A 23,281-nucleotide genomic window follows, 5' to 3' on the forward strand; every position below is an offset into this window, starting at 1 on the left:
CGGTAGACTGGCGGCAGCTACAAACAAAGACCTTCCCCAACCCCGTCCATCTCAGGAGGATATATTCGGACGTCTACTCAGATGATAACTGCAAGTTATGCAGCAGGGCTCACGCAACTCTTAGACACATTTTCTGGGAATGTGACGTTATATGCGAAGAAAATGCAGTTTCCCCAGATGAAGCTGCGGCGCGATGGACGGCCGCGTTGCGCAGCTCAAACCTCGAAAATCAACTATGGGCCATCCAGCAAGCCCGTGAGGCGGCGAGGAGACAGGATCTCCGGACCTCCTCGGGGGCGGCCTAGGCCCAGGCCACGAATTTGCCGGATTGTTAATAAAGTTGTTACCACCACCACCATTTCCCCTGGGTGGGTCAGTCCGGGGGTGCCGTCTATGTGACGCAGAAGCCAAAGAGGTGTGTGCCGTCTATGTGAAACAGAAGCCAAAGAGATGACATGGTAGAGTGCATTGTATTTAATGTGGTGGGGTCCGTATCCCAAATTACAGACCTGACTCGCCCAAGGTCGTATGGACTGAATGAGCAACGACTACACCCGTCCACCTTATTTGCTTCAATTTATTCACGGAGTCGACCATCTGGTTAGTGGAGATGAGCTAACTAATGGCTCTATCAAGCTATTTGTGTTTCCCCATCCTTACGAATGGAAATAGGCTACTGCCTTTCAACCTCCGCTGTCGCTGCATCAAATGCATGAAATGTGATTTCCCTGTTAACAAAGCACTGAAAAGTGAAAATATGCTTGATCGCCGTTGAGGTCAATATTGTTCACCTCTAATGTCATGCTTCCTTTTCTTTTGAACAGTTTAACGTATTGACTAACCTGCTGTGCGGCCAGAAAACTGAAATGTGCGCTCTTCGTATGTATAGGGTGTTTTAGCGACCACTCACTTTTTTAAATTTGCCTGTGGCCTATAGCACAATTCTATTTCATGAGCTGGTCTACTCGAAGAGGGGGACATAACTTGCACAAAAAAAATTGAAACGGATAATCGATTATTTACAAAAATTTACTGAGTTTTTTAAACTAAATACTTTATGGCACAAATCTCAATTTACCAATTCTTGCGGGTAAGGCTGCAAGGCTTATCCACCTGGAAATAATTGTGTGGATGACTCCATTGTGCTGTCTGTGTAGTGACGCCTCTCTGAAAGAATTCTGCTGTCTACAACAGGCAGTTCTTTCAGCGATTTTTTAAAGTGCTTGCTGCAGCACCCAGTGTCTAGGGCCCATACTAAACACATGTGGTCTCACGTTTCCTGTATGTTTCATGGCTAAAGCTATTTCGTCATAACGAATTGAGTACTACGCGAAGGCCTGTCATATTGCTGCTTGTTTTTGTTACCGCATTCGGGATTGCGACAGGAAATGCGCATGAGCGTCTGTTATAGTGCCACAGCCTACGTGATAGTCTGATAGAAAAGGAGAACACACAGCAAATTGTGCCAGAGTGAAGTGTGTTCGCTGCATGAGATCTCTACTCTGCCGCCACTAACTGGTGAGTCGTGTTTTCTTTGTGTGAACCTACGTATGATGCTGCACTTAGACTTTCTTTGAAATTCATAAAGTAGATGCAAACGCGGCAAGAATAACGGCTTTACTTTTGAGCAAGTCATTTACGTTCCAAGCTTGAATAATGATGTGAATGAAAACGAGGCAGAACAGCGAAAAAAAAATTATGAGGTATGTATATTTTTTTCTATGAATTTTATACAGTGTTATACAAAGGTTTTCTCATCGCCTTAATAATGATGTTTTTATCAGAAAGAATACCAGGTAAAGTGAAACATAAATTGATCGGAATGCTGAAAATTTCATGCGAAGGATTTCCTTGTGTGGAATACCCTGCAATGGCAGGCATGTCACCAGGGTATTCAATTTTCAAGGTGCCCAAGCATTTAGGGACGAAAACACCACCGAGTTAGCAGACGACCACTGCGGACGGGTTCCATAAAGATTTAATTGCGTCATCATTGCCGACGTTGAATCTCCACACTTCTGGTAGGGTGTCTTGCGTTTCTTCGCGTTGCTAGCCTTCGTGAGGCTACTTACAATTTAACAGGATGGAACCAGATTCCAGATTTGTACTTGAACATGAAAGACAGGCTAGCCTTATCCGCCACCCTTTCTGGGGACCATTTGACTGCGTTATGTTCAATATTTCTTTCCGTTACTTCATGGCGATTATTTTTATGCTCTAGTTAAAAACGTGGCACCTAATTATTAGACTTGATTGCAATATCCTTGTATCCATGTAGCATGGTTGCAGTGCTTATACATTACCCGAATTTTGAGGCTCTGGAAAATCAGTGGATGGTTCCTTCATGCCGGCTGAGGGTGTATTTACTTAAAAGCCGAAATGGGCAATGACCGCTCAAGGTATAGAGCTAAGGACGGGGGACAATTTTCACTAGATGCTTTTACGCTAGAATTGTCCGCGAGTGTAAATGGGACCAATACAGAGGCTGGGCATGCCATTGGCGATGGCGGTTGGCTATTGCAAAATACCACTTATTAATAAAAAGCTTGATGAATAGGGCCCTTGCTTTATTCTTGAGCACAGTAGTAACTATGGGGTTTTATTTTGACGCTGGTCGCTTCTATGCTTCTCCCAGAAAGACCCACCCACTACGCTGGCTCAGTGGTTATGGCGTCCTGCTGCTCAGAATGAGGTTACGGGTTCAATTCCCGGCAGCAGTAGTCGCATTTATGTATCCCTATATTTGGGTGCATGTGAGGGAACGCCACAGGGTCAAAATTATTCCAGCGCATTGCACTATAGTACAGTGTGTCACAGAATCCAAATGTTGCTTTGGGAAGAGCGTACGTTGTCCCCCAAGCTTTCTTCTGAAGTAAACGAAGCAAACATACTTCAACAGTGGACAACTTCTAGAAAGGTACCTTGACACTTAGAAATAATAGAGAATTCGGAAGAAGGGACGGGCCTATAATACGACCGTGTCGTAGTTTTATCTAAGGAACAATATAGACAAAGCATTGGTAATGGTTGAGTCACAAAAATTTTGAGAAGTCAGTCTTAGGACATCCGGAAACCTCATGTCAGTCTACTAAAGGCCATGCATATTTACATAAGTTAGCGAATTGACGATATGGTTGAATGCGCTTCTAATATTACATGGTTGCTTTTATTCACTGCAATTATAGCCTTACCACCTGACTTCGCATTGACAAAATAAATGCCCATTTTCGACATTACGGAGCTGCTGAGCAATGCAAATCCAATGTTGTGTGCCAGTGAGTGCAGATTGAGCTCACGCTAAATGTAGCAGACCACACCTGCCGCAGATGCGTAGTGACAAAAAAAAATTTACTCTTGTGTTCTGTGTGACCTACAATACGAGTGCTGCTGTCAAGTAAGTAACCCGGGCCTATGTTAAAAAATATTTTGCATTATAAATGTGCGTAAGAGCCATTAGCAGCCAATCTTACGGCCGTATAACAAAAAACTGTTTCATTCTTATTTCATTTTGATCTGCTGACGTCAAATTTACGGTGACCTACAGCGTTGTTTGAACAGCCCAATGTAAAGCTCTGCTCGTATGTAGGAGGACATTTTCTTTACTTTCAAAGCCAATATTAAAGCCTACCTTGGCAGATTTTCTTATCTAATTGGGTGACAAGAGGTGATGAACGCGCCATAGTAGAGAGGAGTTTGGTGTCGCCGAGCTAGCGCTGTGAAAGTAGACAACCCGATGAGGGAGACTGGCGCCGGCGTCTGCGATTGGTCCACTTCCCCTTATTAAGCATGCGGTGGCTAGTCCAAAATTGCTACGGCCATCAAAGAAGATTTTAAAAATGGCGCATCAACCGTTACAGGTTGGGAATCCTATTCGCTATGAAATTTTAACTCCTATAAAAAGAACAGTGTTTGATTGGGCTGTTTAAAAAATGCTGCGTGTCCTCGCCCGATGCTTGTGTTGATGGTTCCGTAAATTTGCCGTCAGGACATTGGAATCAAAACAGATTGGAATAGTTTTATGTTATAAAGCCCCTGGACACAGGTCATCGTGAAGCGCGCACAGTTGCTTGATAGAGCAGTGGAATGGGAGTGGAATGACAATGCTTCCGCTTTGTCGGAATGCGCAGTGGCATGAATTCCTCGCCGTGCTGTCAAGTGCCTAAGGGCGAGCAAAATACTTGTGCTGCCATATCAGCCGTCAACTCCAAATGTATTGCCCTTGTCACAGCACAAGAATAAAACGACGATCCACACATCTGCCGTCGATGGTTTGCCGTCACCGCAGCAAAGCGGCCACAGAAGTCGATTTCTGCTACTTCAAATGGCGTTGGTTCAGTGAGTCCTTATGGGACTTTGCATTTGTGTTACAGGGCCTACAATCATTAACGGTAACATTTCAATTTTTCTATATCTAAAATATGAGTAACTGCAATGCTACGTATTTTATCGCATTCGAGCGGCGCTTTGACTTATTCTTCAGTGGACACGTCAACAAATAAACTCCCCTACACTATGAAAGAGGTCCGAATTTACGTTGCGTGTAAGGTATATTCTATGGCAGTAAAACAATATAGATAAGCTGGTTCATATATGTTCTACGCTCCACAAGCGTTTGCAATTTCGTTTTTACAGTGGTTCGTCATTTTGAAGCTGTCGCCACCCATACCTTACTGACATTCCACATATCGGTCACCAATATGCTGTATGCGCGCGAGGGTCGTGTACAGAATTCTCTTGAGCTGTGGTGCCTGCTATTGGGCCAGACTAGCACATGTTTCAACGATCACCGGCGAGAGCATGCCAACAATGTGAGGTAGGGAAGTTAACATTTATTAATCCTACATTGTAACTCGTGCATGCGCCCGCGCTTTCGCGCAAACAAAAGTAATTTTATTGCGATACCAATTATATGGACACTCCAGGGGAAGCTTCGACGTCGCCGTGATGTTCCGCATAAAGTACAACGACGATAAAACCGTCGCCGCGCGTCGTATGTTGTATGTGCGAGTGAACGCACGCGAGGGAAGCTGGCGATCGCGCCTCAACCTGGCGCGCGCGAAGGAGAAAGCGGATAGCAAACGTGCCGTCGTCGCGCTTCAGGCTGTGGGAGGATGGCAGTGAGGAAGGGGAGGAGGGCGGCGTGGCGCTCAAGCAACAACTGCGCATATCGTTACCAGGCGCAAGGGGAACGTATGATAGCGGCTCTACCTCGCGCGCCATATAGGCAGGAACGCGGGGAGGGGTACTTTTCACCGCCGCGCGCGGTCGCGCGCGCCGTATCTTGGCCGGCATCTGTAGACGGCTCATACATTTGTGTGCGCTGTGTTATCGCCACTCCTGCATTGAAGCGATAGACCCCAGAAAGATCAATTCGCACGCTAATGGGCCTCTTCGATTTTCGGAGTTCTGGCAGCCAGCTAGTTACGGTTTGGATATGAAGTCACGTGGGCTGGGATACCAAGACAACCCGAACCTGCCCGAAGTTTGCAAAATCGAACGCCAGGACAGCTGGCCAAATATAAACGTGCTACTAGCATGCCAGCGCCCGGCGAGGCCGGTGCGCCCTCGGCGTAGTCGGCCCATTTATGCGTTGCCAGCTTGAAAACATATAGTTGCATTTCGGGATACGATCACTTTCGCGCGACTCGGCGCAGGACGCGCACTGGGCCAACCTCATCTCGCTCAGCGCTACAGATGGCCTCCGACGCAGCCGATGACAAGACGCGAAATCGCGCATAAGTGATTGTATACTCGAAAGCGATAGCTCGAGGATCTCTGCTCGCAGCGATCACTTCGCCCACCGGCGACATTGATGAGTTGGCGTTGTGTCATCAAAAGACATGAAAAAGCAGGTTATCGGGTACGTCTCATACTCATAAAATTTCATGCCGACCTGCTTGGGCTTCGATTTCAGAAAGTTTGTCGTGGCTTATGGCGCTCCTCATTTTGGCCCTAAGGAGCTGGGGACGCGGCTGGCGCGTGAAAATGCACTCCGCCTGTGACCAGCAAAAAGTTTCACACGAAAAACAAAATTAGTGGCGATCGTTAGAGCAATAAACCAATTTAAGTGTGTCCAATGTACGTGTGCCTATTACTCAACCAGTGCATTCTTGCATCAATGGCCTGCAGTTCGGACACATATCGGTTTCGAGCTGCCACCAAGCATATGACGGAGAGACAGAGCGAACATGGGCTATGGCTGCAAAGCCTTCGCTAACAGCAGAAAAAGGAGATATATACATACGCGAGATATGTGAAAGGGAACGCCACCAGAGAAATACGAACCCAAAATGTACCGCAATGTGTGAATGAGCGTCTACAACTTGCGTGGAACACGATGCAGATAACATGCACACATGAGAGCGCAGCGCGCTGATCACCGCCGCGAAGAAGCCTTCAAGGGACACACACACCTACAAACCCAAAAGCTTGAAACGGTTCACCACAGCTTGTATCACATCCCTTCGAAATGCGGAACGGAGCGTTTGCACCTAAAAAGATAACGCTAGAAGTAAAGAAATCCGAGGACGACCGTAGACAGTTAACTGAGCGAGGTAAATGTAAGTCCTCAAGCGCCCGCGGTGCAATTCGTTAAGTCCCCTCAAAGATGGCGGCAAGCGCCCGTCGCCTCTTTTAGTCGTCTGCTATCCAGAGAACTTCCAGAGCGCAGCCAGACCAAAATCGTCCTGGCAGGTTCTGGCAGCCCGCGGGTGGCCAGAACCGTCCAGCCTGAGCAAAACGAATGCCCGGCGGAAGTGCGTAGCGCGGTGGGCGGAGCAAGCCGAGAAAAACGAAGATGCTCTGGCTGGTTTTGGAAATCGAAGAAGCCCAGTGCTCCTGCCCCACTTGCTCACAGCAGCGTCCAGCGTTTTGCAGTGACTATCCGCGCTCATCGAATGTGATGTGTTCATGTTTGCTTGTACGTGCTCACACCACGCTTCATAATTCAGTTAGTAAGCCAACGTTCCACGTTTATACGGCTAATAAACTACTAACCTTACTTCGCATAGCTCTGTAATAATTTGCTGCCGCAATCGATGCTTCGCCTTTCGGGGGAAAATGCGACCCCTCTTAACGCACACGGGCGACCGCACGCGCATCATTGTCTGAGCAGCTAGCATGGCACAGCAAGGATGACCATGCATAAGTAAGCCACGCCTTTCCTTATCGGAGAGGGATTTGGCGTTTCTAAACAGCGTCGGCGCGAATAGTGGGCGATGATGGTATGTCGGTTTTATATGGCGTTTCGCATATTTTGCTTCTGTTTTTCTATATAAACTTCTGTACCAAACAAGAAAATTTCAGTTTGCAGTGACCGCTCGGCCTCGTATTTCCTGTGTCCCCATGTCCTGCTTCGCGCTGCACGACTTACCATTATGGAAAACCAACTAGCGAAAACCACCCCCCTTCTAAGTTACATAACCTATAGATTGCTAAAATTTGCAATGGTAGCGCGTAAGTAGTTAACACAAGCTAAGTGACTATTCATCAGCCCGCCGACACATGCAGTATGCATTTTTATAAATCATCACCATTAGAATATCTGCAGGCTGCACCAATCGGTAAACATTCATGTACTACGTTTCTAGACAAGAGCGACGTGACGTATGGCTCCACAAAAATTTAAGCTGAGCTAGGCTGGTGGTATTCTCTAAGGGAGCCGATAAATAATTTCAATTTTATTTGTTTACTTGCACGACACGTCGCTGTCGCTTTTTAGCGCTGACTTGGTTTCCGGCTCATGCCGAGAGGATGGACAAGTTTATCGACATTTCCCAGACAGGTGTTCTGATGTGTATCGGTTTAATGCTGGAGAAAAAAAATTACCTTTATCATTGATGCTCAGCGCATACCAGCAACCTCTACTTTTCTCACGGAAGTGCTCGATCTGTTTCCATTATCCGAACAAAAGAGCTGGGCTTCTATCCGGCTGTTTTTGAAAGAGACGGCTTATTTTGCAGCGCTTGAAAAGATAATGGGTATGACTCATGCCATCAGCGGGCAGCTGTCTCAAATATTTCGCAATGTGTGACATCAGATGTGACCATAAGAAAACGTCATTAACACATCTCAGCTATAAACAGCAGTAAATGAAGTGGCCAACTTTGCCACTTTCCATGGTATATTTATTGACCTTTTTTATTTAAAACGTGAAAGGATTTAGAAACGTGTTCTAATATTTGAAAACTAAGGCAGTGCGTGCGAGGGACATAAAAACTACGCGCCAGGCTACAGTGTCGTGCAGCAGGAATGCTCAACTCCCAAAAAGCACGTCGACGCATAAAACCACATCTTTTTTCGAACATCACTGATTTAGTGAGTGCTCCCACCTGACGTTGCATTCTAGGCCTGCGTAGTGCAAGGCGAGTATGGAAGCTCCTTTCCAAATGTAAAAAGCTAGATATTGCTAGACATATATATATATACATATATATACGCCTTCTTTATATTGCACTTCCTTAGCTCAAGCGTTAAAAAGAAAAGGACATGTTTTTGTCTCAACGCAAAATTCTGCAGAGGCCGGTTCTACTAACGTTACAACGGGTGAATGAGCTACTTCCTACGTAGTAGAACTTTATATGATGGCTCGCAAATGCAGCATAATGTCGCCTGTAGCTCACCGCCGCTTCCGGTGCGTCCTATAGTGCAGCGACTATAAAAACAGGGTGCAACAATCGGTTTGTTGAAGTGACTGACGTCAATCGGGCCATTGCCCTAGGTGTCTCTTTCACTAGTGCGATGATTGCACATCGTTTAAGCCAGCTCGAACAAATGTTTATGCGTAAATTGGGCTGTAATACGTCACTTGGGCTGGCTGCCTGAGCACGGCTGTTTACGCTGACGCTGCAGTGACTTGTAGAGGTGTGAGCCTACCACCTCAAACTGTCCCACGGTCTCCCTGCCGTACTTAAACCTGTCTGGCATGCTTCTTATACGAGTGCCACCAACGCTCAGCTTCTGCAGATTGTCCTCGCCACGCTACCTCATCTTCAACCGTGCCCGCTGTTGTAGAAGGAAAGCCACCCTTTGAGAAAGCCTTTATTACTCCGCGTAAATCAAAGGAGCACCCTCCCCCGCCGCGTCAACCACCTCGTTTTTTAACGACACAGCATTTCGTACGTATAAGATATCGGCAACAGGCCGTATACAACATAATTAACTTAATATTTGGTAATACAACCGGTAGTTGGTCTTCTATTTGTACTTGCTGTACTGCTTGACTGCTTGACTGGTCTTCAGGATTTCGGACGAACATATCGTTTCTAAAGAGCACCACACGCCTAACTGACAGAGAATTGTAGACCTAAGTGCCATTTTAAAAGCTTGCGCTACCAGAAGATTACACGCTTTCTGAAAGTCATAAAATACTTTCTACGAGTTTCTTTCTTCTTTCACACACGCACCAAGAACTGTCTGTGTGTACTTTTTTTGTAGCTTGTCGTCAGTTTATCCGTAAGAATTAAAATTTTAGTTGTAGTATTTGTTTGGCTGACTGCAGGTTTGTCCATGTCGGGACTTGAGAGAGAAAGAGAGCTCTTCATTTTAGAACAGAGAGGTTTGCGGTGTAGAAGTATTCGGCTACATGCTAACCTACATGCGTATATGCTTCTGATACGTCTCTATAGTGGTACCTAATTCTTAACTTCTCTTATCTATTATAAATGATCGAGCACCCTCTCTTCATTCTAAATCTCCAGTTCATCATACTTCGTCCTTAGTTCTTTCTCTTTTAGATTTAATATCGTCCCAAAGTGAATCATGGACGTAGCTGTGGAATATATGATATAGAAGTCCAATGTGTGGTGCCGCACAATTCAGGAAATGATATTTAAAAGGTGGTGCTAGTCTCTGTAGATACCGAATAGCTCCAGCTGTTACGATATTTACTCCTGCTCTTCCACCGTGTGCACTGAAGTTCTCAAGTAAAAAAGATATGTGGTAAATTTTAGTTATTACCTTAGCGTATTACCGATAACTCACACCTCGTGACACCTGCTACTCCAAGTAATATCTTGTATCTTTGCTGAAAGGTAAGGACGAAGTTCACCAAGCATTGCGGAAACACCCAGTGCCGCCATCAGGTTAAAAGCCACGCATCGTTGTAGGTCAGATCCGCTTCTTCGCTGGAAAATAAACATCGATGTAGAGCAGCGGCTTTCTCAACTTCTTAAACCTGTAGCGATGCGCTTAGAGAAGGGGATATCGTGGGGTCGGCTCCAATTTATCTACTAGTAAAGAGTCAAAATTCTCTAGTCACACAACCACTGAAACAATATGAATGAAATCTGTTGCAATAAAAAGATAAATTTAGGTTCGAGCGAATGTTCACAGGATAATTTTTATTAGTGCCTCATATGTTTATTGTTCAAAATCGACGAGTAAAAATACACTGAAGCCCGAATATAGTTAATAAATCCGTTGCTCTGCGCCGAAAACATAGCGCACGCAGTCCTGTAAGCTGCGTCTGCAGAAGCATCTGAAGCGGAAAAGATTTAATATAGGAGCCTAGGGCTTACGTGAAGTTGTTACAATGTTTTTGAGGGTTTGATAAATCTCCCATTCACAAATTGTCGGTATATTTCAGACCTATGTATATCAAAGAAATTTTGTCCGTTTCAGATGTCTCTATTGGGCCAGTTTACATAATTGTGTTATTCTCTTTTCTTTTTCTGAGATATAGAGTTAATGATGCCTCAGTTTTTTTTCTTATTCAATTTTTACGGATTGTTGCAAAATGGCTCCTCCTAAACAAAAAAATGTATGCAGATCCAAACCGTACGTTGTAGTCCATGTGAGTCAAAATGATCGCGAAGCAGGTAATTAAATTCTTCGCATGACGAAGTACGATGTGTATAATTGTCCTTACTGTAATTTGATGCAATGTGTAATCTCAGGCAACGCTTATACGCTGTACAGGTCACAACTTTATTATCATGGGACGCTTATGTTTGTGCTCATATAGTCGGTTTCTTTTTTTTTTCCTTCAGACACTTAAAGATTGCCTACAAAAGTCGCTCTAATTGCATTACTACATATGAGTTATCTGCCCACGCGTGCGTTACTTGCACAAGCAAAGAGAAACAGTCATTTTTTACTGGCAAACTAATTGCAATAGCTACCTTCCCAGTTGCCAACCTTCAGACGCATATTGCCACTGAAAAGTTCAAGGGAATCGTCATACAAGTATAATTACGTGTTTCTACGTTTGAATATGGCGATGTAGACCCATATAACTGGCCGTCAAATTATTCGTTCACTTAACCTGATTAAGCAAGCAATACCGCGAAGCGCAGCTCCCTCTCCAATGGGTGTGACGCAAAAGCATGGCATAAAATGAATCTGCCGTCGTACTTCGCTTTTCCTACGATCTTCTTCCAATTGGCGCTGTGTCACTCTTAATTACATGCATAGTCACTTCAGTAGCAGGGGCTACATATTGCGCCTTATAGCCAAGTTCCATTTTAAGCCCCTCCAATATATCAGAGTGAGGGAGGTCCCACAGCTTGCCACGCGTCACAGTGCTACGTAGGTAATGAGGTAAATTTAGGGAATAATTTGACGCCAGTTTAATTATTTTACCATAATGAAAATATAAACATGAATCATAAACAAAAAAGTAAAATTATGGGGTTTTACGTGCCAAAACCATGATCTGATTACGGAGTGTAGGGGGGGGGGGGGGGTCCGAATTAGTTTTGACCATCTGGAGTTCTTTAACGTGGACCTAAATCTAAGTTACACGGGTATTTTTGCATTTCGTCCTGATCAAAATGCGGCCGCCATGGTCGATTGCCAACATAGCTTGAGCTGAGTCCTCTTATGATCATTACGATCGAGAAGAATTTGAGTGCCTTTATATCGACGGCACAGCTGACAAAACATAAAATTCATTCGTGAAAACCCTTTTCTGTGCAAGACAAAGGAATATCGTTATGAACAAGTTTTTTTTTCATAATATTGCAAGCGGGGGGACTAAGTGTGCACTGTTTCTTTTTGTGCTGTGCTAATAAACATATGAGCAACCCGCGAACTGTGCTCTTGCAATACACATGCCATGAAGCTTCCTGGCAATGCTATACTCTAGCCTCTCTTCATATTAATGTGACATTACATGCCAACAACGCCAACTATTTTTTCGGAAGACATCATTCTGAATAATGTGACTAGCTGGTGCTTCTGTCTGAGTCAATTGCCCGTCTTGGTGGCGTAGAGGCTTTGACATTGTGCTGCTACACTCTTAGAAAAATTTACACCCTTTGGGGCGTATCTTGTCCCACAACAATAATCGTCATCCGTGCTGCCCGCATTTCCTTTAACTCTGCGAGCCCGGAACTTTCCAGTCACGAACGGCATGCGCCTTATCAGTGTGACGCAGCATTCTCGACAGGAAACTAGCGAGCACCGAGTTTCAGGAAAGGAAACGCAAACAAGGCAGATGACGATTATTGTTTTGGGACCTTTTTAAGAGTGTAAGCATGAGGGTACGGGATTGAATCCAGGCCCAGGTGGCCACATTTCTATGGGGGCGACATGCAGAAACCCGCGTGTACCATGCCTTGGGTACAAGCTAAAGAACCTTCCCAGGTGATAGAAAAGAATCCGAAATACCTCAGTAGTGAGTGCCTCATAATCACGTCATGGTTCTGGCATATAAAACCGCAGAAAAAGAAATCTGGAACTCTCGTACGCACAGGTCTTTACTTCAACATTTTCGCACTTACATTTTATTTAAATGGTTTTCATAACTCCAATTTAACCACTTGGCGATTCAGATTGACCCAAACGGTTATGTTGGAGACTCAGTCTGGCCCAACTAAAAGCGAGTGTTTCTATTTGAACGAAATGGTCATTCTAACTGGTCCAAATGGTCCTGTTGGCGATAACATTTAGCCCAACAGGAAATGGCCGTTTCCATGTGGATCCATTGATATTTCCAAATGGCTTCAATAGCCTTTTTTTACTGGGATCTACATCAATAAATGTTACTCGACCTCCGGTCATGTGTTTGTACACAACAAACTTCACCAAATTAAATGCATTGGATGCCGATATTTCTTCATTCCTATGTATTTAGACGGGAGCTCCTCAGGTAAAGTTTTGCTCCCAATGACTCCTGACCCTATCGGTGTGCTTCATGGGAGATAAGGGAAGTATGTGTACGGTTTTGTTGTTGTTGCTCTTCCCCTCAGCTTAGGCGGTTTCTAACGAATCATTCCAGAGGGGTCCCGCCGCCTCGTTCTCCGACGAAAGCACGCTCTGCCACGTGGAACGCTAACTAGCGGTGACGTCATCGCAAGCCCTCTGGTCGCATAAATCACTTGCGTCGAGCATCGAAAACATGACCTCAGACGTATCCACGGTCATTGAAGATAACGTGGTGAAAACTCGTGCGACCAACGCTGTCGTTCCAGACGTCGACTTTGGAACCTTCTTCAGCGATGTATGGCGAAAACATGCAGATCAAAAGGCGCTGGTAAGCACGTCACCTTCAGAATTTCACATTTTAGCACCGAGTAACTCCCCTTAACTAACATGGAAACAGGAAATCCCTCTCCTCTTTCTGTCATTTGTGAGCTCGCATGTGACTGTTGGTTTTCATTGCAACGCTTAGCGATATTCCACGCACATGGTAAACTGCAGTAGCGATGTAAAATGGTCGCAACTTTAACGTTACGCGTCCAAGGACAACGACGAAAAGCACACGCACTTCACATCATCATCATCATCATCAGCCTGGTTACGCCCACTGCAGGGCAAAGGCCTCTCCCATATTTCTCTAACAACCCCGGTCATGTACTAATTGTGGCCATGCCGTCCCTGCAAACTTCTTAATCTCATCCGCCCACCTAACTTTCTGCCGTCCCCTGCTACGCTTCCCTTCCCTTGGAATCCAGTCCGTAACCCTTAATGACCATCGGTTATCTTCCCTCCTCATTACATGTCCTGCCCATGCCCATTTCTTTTTCTTGATTTCAACTAAGATGTCATTAACTCGCGTTTGTTCCCTCACCCAATCTGCTCTTTTCTTATCCCTTAACGTTACACCTATCATTCTTCTTTCCATAGCTCGTTGCGTCGTCCTCAATTTGAGTAGAACCCTTTTCGTAAGCCTCCAGGTTTCTGCCCCGTAGGTGAGTACTGGTAAGACACAGCTATTATACACTTTTCTCTTGAGGGATAATGGCAACCTGCTGTTCATGATCTGAGAATGCCTGCCAAACGCACCCCAGCCCATTCTTATTCTTCTGATTATTTCTGTCTCATGATCCGGATCCGCAGTCACTACCTGCCCTTCCCTTACGACTTCCAGTGCACTTCACATATGAGACTACTACGTGTGTATTTTCGTTATTCCTAGTAGAGTTTGATATGCGGCCGAGCTGGGAGGTTTCTGGAGGGTACACAGAGCACCTCGTCTCTGTTTAGAGTGAGAAAGCTCATCTCAAAAATAGACATGGAGGTTGCTTTGCAAAGGTAGGGGGTGCTAATGGAGGGGAGGGGTTGAAGCAAAAAAAAAAAGCATTGAACCACGCATGACACTTAAGAGAGAAATTATGACACTTGAGGAAAAGAAAAATCATCCATTTGGGCTAGTTGCTTTTGAATTACAATCAGTATACACACACACACACTCATGCGCACACAAAAGAGAAACCCACATCTAATGCGCACATAATTTATAGATGTCCCTATCAATCACGGTCACCCGTCTCTGCGGCATGGGCACTTTTCTATCCTTTGACAGGCCGATGTCAGGCTGGACATGCGGTACACTTTCGGTGAGCTGTTGGACGCCTGCCACCGGGTAGCTGCCGGCCTAGAGAAGTGCGGACTGCGCAAGGGTGACGTGGTTGCATTCCACTGCGTCAACAGCTGCGAGCTAGTTGTCGCCATGTGCGGGACATATTTTGCTGGTGGCATCACTTCTTTGATCAAGACAAGCCTCAACGAAGGTATGTGCTGCGGCATTTGCAGTCCGGAATAATTAAGGGCATGTCTTGGTTCACATAGACGGTTACGTATCTTTATTTATTTATATTTCTTGCTTCCCCGATAATTGATGCCACTGCTATGTCGATTGAGTTTCGACTACAATTAGAAAAGGAAATGAAAAGTTCACCGACGTTTCCCATACTCCCCAGTGCGAAATTTGAGCGTAGCTGTATACGTGTTTTCATTTCGCGATATGTTGATGCATCGCACCGGTCACAGCACCAACTGGCAGAGCCGCTATAGCCCGCGACGCGATATATAAACCGGCCGTGGAGTTCGCGCTTCCCAGCAACTGCATCTTATGTAGCCGTAATCTTTACCGGGAAACACTTGTGGCGAATGCTGTGAGCGAAGGCGACTTTTATGGTGTTTTTTTTTAAACTTTCCCCCCGCACAGCCAGCGCCGCCACTGCCTAGTGTTCCTGTATATGCTCCCGCAGGGAGCAGAGTTGCGCATACCTTTTCCGGCGCCGCTCGCACACCTATTGGCCGAGCGCAAAAAATGACGTCAAATGATCCGCGCCGCTGCGAAGCCAACTTTACGGGCGCATCGCCGACTCATGCGAACTCGTCGTTTCCGTCAGTGTCATCGCCATTGCAATCAGCGGACCGTCGATCGTGCGTTGAGAGGAGCAGCTGCGGGTTTCAGGTTTGGTATTCGACGATGTGGAGTCAAGGACCTTGGTGAAGTGATACGAAACACATCGTACTGGCACTTGTATTGTGCCAGTACGATGCCAAAAATGTGTTGTCAGATTCCAGTCTGCACTGTGTGAATAAATACTCTGCAAGTTTGCCATCTTGATGTGATTAGTGCAATAAAAATAACCTGTTGTTACTCTTAATAGCTTTTCGCCTTTCCATTTTCTTTGAATACTGCCCCCAAGGTTCCAAGAACCAGCACACTTGTCGTGCTGCCAGAAGCCATTCATGCATTCCCTTGTATGAAATAAATTTGATCTAGAAGCTCTTGCATCTTGAACATTTTTCTACTTGCAGATTTGGTGCTACTATATAGCTGATTAGTCTGCGGTATGAATGAATCCTAAAAGTAAGCTTTGCTTAAAATGTGCGCATGTGAACATTTTGAAATGCGCTTAAATCTGTGTCTGCACCGCATGTATCGAAAACGTGCAGCTGTTGTGAACGATGGTTAGTGATAAATGACGCTCTGTTAACGGTCACTGACATAACTGCAGGCGCGATAGCTCTCTTGGCGACGGTCATTAATGGGCTGGTTTCGGCAGCCAAAATGCGCTAAGTGTCCACTTACGTGTGTGAAGTTTTAAACACTCTTTAAAACATGTCTTGCTTTCTGACAATGATAAGACAACTTCATATGCATGCTGAAAATCATTGCACCGCCTTTTGTGGCAACGTACTGCGCATTTGCGAGCGAACTTTAGAGCTGTTCGAGCCACGGGAGTATTTAATTTTGGGGAATCGAAGGCGGTCCTACCCCCTATTTGTACGTTCATGTGTGTGTTGTTTATGCGTGTTTACATAGGTACATACAAAGTTTCGGTTGGTTGGAAGCCCACCCCTTCCGAATGCACGGATGACTCATTCGAGCGCAACCTGTATTAAGAAGTGCCCTTTGCTAAGCGCCTGCGAACAATTGACGCTTGTAGCTCGCGACCACTAGAGAAAAAGGCGGAACACCGCGCGGCATTTGGCTCCTGCGCGCGCGAGGAGGGGCTTCGCTGCAGAGCTGGATCTCGACGGCGGACCTATGCGCAACTCTGCTCCCTGCGGGAGCATATACAGGAACACTACCACTGCCCCGGATTGAGTGCCACCTGGTGAGTGCCACTTGAGTGCGACCTGGTGGAGCTTCAAGGTTACTTCCTCCACTTTCCTCCTCATGCTTCGGCTGCACACCCTCCTCCGTAATCCTCCTCGCGCTCAACTTGCTCTCGCCTTCTTTCATTCACCACTGCGCCAGGTGTTGTTTGAGGGGAGAGGGGCAACAGCGCTGCGACGCGACGTCACTCGCTCTCGGAAGCCGATGTTACCCGCGTGTTCCTGGTCCGCGCAAGCTCTCGCCTGCGTCCTAACTTCGCCTGGATAATCACTAAAAAGAAATTCATATATAGAAAATCAGCTCGAATACACTTGAAATGCTTGCGGTGGTGAGTTTCAAACTTGCGACCCCACGCTAGGAAGCCGAGTGTCTCACCCACGAGGCTGAAGCAGCACCGCCTCCATAGGGGGCCTGTGCACTCGGCTTTATGACTTCATGGACCGAATTTGCCATTGGCAAGCCCGGTGTAACGAAAGCGCTGACGTCACAATCAACGCGGCTTACTCGAGAGCGTCCTGATTACATTTTATGGCAGCCGGGCAACGTGGTATGACGTCACGAATCGAATTAAAGAGGTCTTGTGCTATGTCGGAGGCACTGGCCAAGCGTCTCAACGCGCTCGCTTGCCCGCGAGGAGTTCAGAACTCGAAGGACCACTCAGCAGCGTTCATTCGGCCATTACTGCTTTAGCATTCAGAATCCAAAGAAGTGCTTAAGTGGCCTCGAATTGTTTTCTTCCTTCCTGTTTTTTCTTACTGCCCTCGAAAATTAATATTACTGCAATGTCGGTTAGTTTTCGCAGTTGATAAAGCAAATAAATACACGCACTCTAAAAAATGCACGGCATTTCATGGTTCTCTCGCAAAAATAGGGTATATAGAAAATTGCCTAAAGGTCCTCCAATCATTCTTTGCCACAAAAGAAAACTAGCTAAGTGCTAGATTATTCCACGTTGTTATACAGGGTGATCATTTTTAAGCTATACGCAAGTTTTAAAAATAGCATGTTGCACACACCGTGACTTTGGTGCTTAAGTTGGATTATTCAGAGAGGTGGACATTACTTGCACGAGAAATCGAGGCACATATTCAACTAATTAACAAACATTCACTAATTATTTTCTCCAATAGTTACTTTACACTCTTACACAAATGCACACCCTTTGGGCCGTATCTCGCCTCACAACAATATTCGTCATCTGTCTTGCTTGTGTTTCCTTTCTTGAAAACACCGTGCCCCCTACTTTCTTGTCGGCAATGCTATGTCATGTTGATAACGCGCATGCCGTTCGTTACTGGGAAGTACCAGGCTCGAAGCGTTAAGAAAAGGAAATGCGGACAAGACAGATGTCGATTATCGTTGCGTGGCAAGATACGACCCAAAGGGTGTAATTGTGCTTACACTCTACACTATTAGACAAAAAGTACACCCTTTGGGATGTATATCTGTCACACAACAATAATCGTCATCTGCCTTGCTTGCGTTTCCTTTCTTGAAAACGCGACGCCCGCTACTTTCCTGTCGGGAATGCGATGTCATGCTCAAAATGCACATGGCGTTCATTACTGGGAAGTACCGGGCTTGCAGCGTTAAACAAAGGAAATGCGGACAAGGCAGATGACGGTTTATTGTTGTGTGGCAAGATGGAACCCATAGAGTGTAATTTTGTATTAGAGTGTAAGAAAATTTACACCCTTTGATCCGTATCTTGCCACACAGCAATAAGCGTCATCTGTCGTCCGCATTTCCTTTCTTTAACGCTGTGAGCCCGGTACTTCCCAGTAATGAACGCGCTGTGCATTATGAGCATGACATAGCATTGCCGACAGGAAAGCAGCGGGCGTGGCATTTTCAAGAAAGGAAATGCTAGCAAGGCAGATGATGATTGTTGTTGTGTGGCAGATATGCACCCCGAAGGGTGTAAACTTTTTTTAGAGTATAAAAGTGTACGGCACACATTGAAATTTACGAAATGTAGCCGGTGAGTTTGCAAAGCGTATCAACCTGGAGTGAATTTCCATATTGATGCCAGTTTGGAGCTATGTGCCATAATTTGCCGGAAAAAATGCACTACTGACACACTTACATTTTTACAAAACCCTTTCGCTCATGTATTGAAGCACGAAAGTAACTGAAACGCCCATGTATTTTGTTCCACACTTTGGGGAATAATATAACTGGTGTCAGCCTGGAAATTCATTTCTATTGAATACGTCTTGCAAGCTCACTGGCATTTCGTAAATTGCAATATGTGCCGTAAAGTAATTGATGAAGTTAACTAGTTGAATTTGCGTTTCGATATCTCACGCTAGCAATGTCCGCCTCTTCGAATAATCCAGCTCAAGGACAAGAATTATGCTATTTTGCACAGGCAAGTAAAAAAAAATTCAAGAAAACTGAAAGATTATCGCGCTGTAGAAGCTAAACTTATTAGTCTTAGGTCGAAGTTCCTCAACATATCGAAAATGCTCCCATTAAAGAAAAGGACACCTAGACAATTTCCAAGGATGTCGCCAAAAACGTGCCATGGGACAGCCCTCTTCTCAATAGGAGCTACAGCTTGACGACCTATTTGCGACGTACTTGCGACGCATTCATAGAGAACACAAAAGCCTCCATACGGAACTTCGCATACTGCGATTAAAACGGGGCTCATCGGTTTATTCAAGACAAATTATTTTTTAGACATCATGCTGTCTTCTAATCTTTCTGTGACATCAGCACAAAGAACATTTGCCATTCTGGCAGTTTCTTCACGCTTTTTACGAGAAATGGTCACGCGATAGCATAAACGTCAAGAATAGAGAGGCAAACACTGCTATGGTGTCATAGCAGGAAACAAAATGCTATGTGTGCCAAGCCTCCCAGCGTTTGATGCTGAACGTTCCATCGGTCTTAGTATGTGCATTCGAGCAGCTAGTTTTCTGTGTGTCCTCGCCAACTCTGAGCGTCTTTCCCACTTTTCCTGTGTGTACCTTACTTATACTCCATCTCACGATCTGGTTGCAGCACTCCCGTAGGTAAGAGGCCTACACAGGCAATATCCTTGCGCAGCGGAATACAGTTCCGGTCGTAAGTGCCGGATTCTTGGCGGGATTAGAGCGATGTATTTTTGCTTGGCGCATGATATGTTGCAGCCATACTTGATATGTTATTACTTGCGCGTGCACGCCGTTTAGCACTCTTACTGTGGGGCTGAGCAGACGACGCGGCGCGGATGAACACATCGCGAGGGTTATTCCGCCTTCATATTGGCTAAGGAGCCCTGCAGCTTCCACAACGATGCAAACGGCTTGTGAGATGAAGTATAGGCACGTTGTTTACTGCGGAAGCACGGCGTATCTTCACCTGTGTGTCTGTGACTTACATAGGGATGATCCATTTTCTCTCTCTCTTTCTTTTTTTGTGCGTTATTTTTTGGTTGGTTAGCTGATTGCTGCGTTATTTTTCGACCTTAGAAGTAAGAGAAAGCAGACGCCGCTCACTCTTGTGCGAGAAACATCGCCTGCATTACTCGCAGGAAAGGCTTTCCCTCGTCCTTTTGGCACGTTTGCTTATTAAACACATTTTGTAGAGCTGCAGAATGTTCCACAGGGGCTAATTATTGGCATTTATAATCTGTGCATGGTTATCCATTTTAAAAGAAGCGTGCTTTAGATAATCAGCAGCTGTGAACTTCTACGTGTTTTATTCTTTTCTTTTTCTTTCAGGAGAAGCTCGTCACCAGTTAATGGAATGCCAACCGAAGTTTGTTTTCTTTGAGATTGAAAACATGAAGAAAATTATGGGTGCTTGCGAAGGCATTGCTTCGGTGAAGGTAAATATTGATACGCTTGATATTGATGTTGATCCGCTTGGTATTGATGTTATAGACATCAATAACATAGAATGACAAAGAATGATCAGAAGAATGATGACAAAGAATAGGATCCACACAAAAAAATATTTCGGGCAAAACCAATTATGCGATTATGCGATGTGAGACGTCTTGAATGGGAGGGTGACCGATTTCTGGTGCATTACTACTGCTCCAGCAGAACTTTTGGAGGAGAGAGGACCGTCCGTGTAAATGTGGGTGCGTTCGCAGTGCTTCTGATGCAGGAATGAAAGCAAGACTTGTTTAAGGGCCAAAGATGACATCCCCATTTTATTTTTGATACCGGTAAGGACAAGAAGGGCTTGGAGTGGATGCAGGCACCACAGCGGTAGAGATGGTCATGCTGCTGGTGTGAAGTTCGATGGTAAATTCCTTGGTTGGCGGCACTAATTCTGCTAAACGCTGAACGAAGTCGACCGGCATGAAGCGAGGCGAAATAATTGTATGGAAGTCAGAAGAATTTCATGATGTGCATCCTTAAAGCGTCGACTTGAATATATAGTGCTCACGGAATGAAGCGCGTCCATTTAGGGCCAACTAATGCGCATACTTTTGTTTTTATCGGCAGCAGTTTGTGTCACATCTACGTAATTATGGTGCGTGCACTTAGATAGGAGTCCACGTCACCTTTGGTGACCAGATTCCTAGCGACATGACATGGTACTCTCGAGTACTTTGCACATGTGCAGGGCTCTCCTAGATACTCCCTGTCGCGTTTCATTCCGTGAGCACTGTACCTATTGATGGGGCGGTCATGCGCGACGGCTGTTGTTGCTACCATGGATGCATATCTGGGACGTCCAAGACATATTCGCACAGCTTGCACTTGCACACTTGCTTGACGGAGGTTGCGTGGTCTTACCGGTCCCACCCAGTATAGGTAAGCTTTAGTGTAAGAGACCCAGGAACAGTGCATTATAGAGTTGTAGCATAGCCCTCAAAGACGCACCCCATGACTTTCCCGCAAGAGATATGAGGACATGGATTATCTTGGCCAGTTTCTTTTTTAGATATAGGATACATAAGGACTCCAGGAGAGGTTTCAATCTCGTGAACAGATTGCATAAGGGAATGAACCAGGTCGATGAACACTAGGGTAAATACAGTGAGGCTCAAGTCGCCACCTTGCGTTGCGGCATGGTAGGTGTGATTACACACCTTCCTTTGTTTGCGCAAAGAATGTCCTGTCCTTCAAGTAGCTTAATATCCATCGAAAAAACGCCACCCTGGCTGACATCGGCCAACTCGTCCAGGATGGCTCGATGAGTTATATTGTCATAAGTGCCTTTAACGTGCAGGAACATCGCCACTGACAGTCTGCTTACGATTTTTTTATTTATTCATTTATTTATTTGTTTATTTGGTACCCACAGCGCCCATTCAGGCATTACAGTGGGGGGGTACAGATGAAAAACAAGCATAAAAATTGCAGGTTTGCATAAATTTGTGTAAGTCAACAACACATTATTATAGGCCGACAAAAAAAGAAACAAAGAAAGAAAAGCACACAGCTAAGTTGCACACAGCCATATCGGAAAGAGGCGCGTTGCAGATGCCACATGTCACATTTGAAAAAAAAAAGTACATAAAGCACAATGATTACAGAGACTCATAATGAAAAAGCAAAAAAAGAAACAAATCGAATAATAAGTTGGAAAAAAAAAACAATGCAGTGATTAAGATACAGTGCGACAAGGTGGAAAAAAAGAGAAAAAAAAGAGAAAAAGAGAAAAGAGGCACTAAAAGAAAATGTCATTTGCAGCTGGGATTGTTTATAGGTCATGATTGCTAGGCGTACGCGGGATATTTACCAAGCCTTAGGGATCAAAAGATTCTATTGCTTTTAATGCAGAAAAGAATTTGTTAGGACAAGAAATTCCTACAATTGAGGAAGGAAGTCGGTTCCACTGACTGATGGTCCTTGGGAAAAGCGAGCTGCTAAGGGCCGATGTATTACATTTGTATTCTCTTATCTTTTGCTCATGATCTTTGCGTGCTGATGTGTAGTGAGGCTGGCTTATGTACACGTCACGCGGAATTCGAGTATGTGAGTGATATATGCTGTGCAAAAGCTTCAGTCGAAACAACGCTCTTCGGTGCTGAAGAGATTGCCAGTTTAGCATTGCCTTAGATTTAGTTGCACTAAACTGCCTGTCGTACATTGCTATATCTAGTACATATCTTGCCGCCATGGACTGAACTTTTTCTAGTTTTTCTTTGTTGGTTACTGATGAAGGATCCCACACAGGGCATGCGTATTCGAGCGCAGATCTTACATATGATTTATACAGTAGCTCCCGAGTTTGTTGTGGAAACGCACGTGTATTTCGTTGTAAAAATCCCAAGCTCCGACAAGCTTTGCCTACGGTATAATCCACATGCCGAACAGACGAGACAGGATCTATTTCACATTGTCTATAGAAGAGCGTCCGCGTCGGAAGCCTGCCATAGCGTAAGGGTATATCTCGTAATGTTCTAGATACCACTCTAGACGTCTCAGCACCATCTTCTCCATCACCTTTCCTAGACAAATGGCCAGAGCAATGAGATGATAAGACGCCACGTCTAGGGGTGATTTGTCTAGTTTGAGCAGGGGTACAAGGCGA

The 23,281-nt window shown here is 45.2% G+C and overlaps 1 protein-coding gene across 2 annotated transcripts in view; it reads left to right on the forward strand.

The window, feature by feature from the left end:
- Positions 1–1,383: 1,383 nt before the first annotated feature.
- LOC135905880 (uncharacterized) overlaps positions 1,384–23,281 on the forward strand; it is a 93,427-nt gene continuing 71,529 nt past the window's right edge. The window contains exons 1-4 of one of the 2 annotated variants that reach the window (XM_065436991.1): positions 1,384–1,518; positions 13,220–13,474; positions 14,747–14,954; positions 20,509–20,615. In XM_065436991.1, the coding sequence (XP_065293063.1) occupies positions 13,340–13,474; positions 14,747–14,954; positions 20,509–20,615 (450 nt within the window). In that variant the 5' untranslated portion in view covers positions 1,384–1,518; positions 13,220–13,339. Of the gene's footprint in view, positions 1,519–1,593; positions 1,704–13,219; positions 13,475–14,746; positions 14,955–20,508; positions 20,616–23,281 lie in introns of those variants that run through there. The other variant, XM_070528746.1, reaches the window with a different exon arrangement.

Source organism: Dermacentor albipictus, unplaced genomic scaffold, assembly GCF_038994185.2.
Source record: "Dermacentor albipictus isolate Rhodes 1998 colony unplaced genomic scaffold, USDA_Dalb.pri_finalv2 scaffold_14, whole genome shotgun sequence".
Taxonomy (NCBI): domain Eukaryota; kingdom Metazoa; phylum Arthropoda; class Arachnida; order Ixodida; family Ixodidae; genus Dermacentor; species Dermacentor albipictus.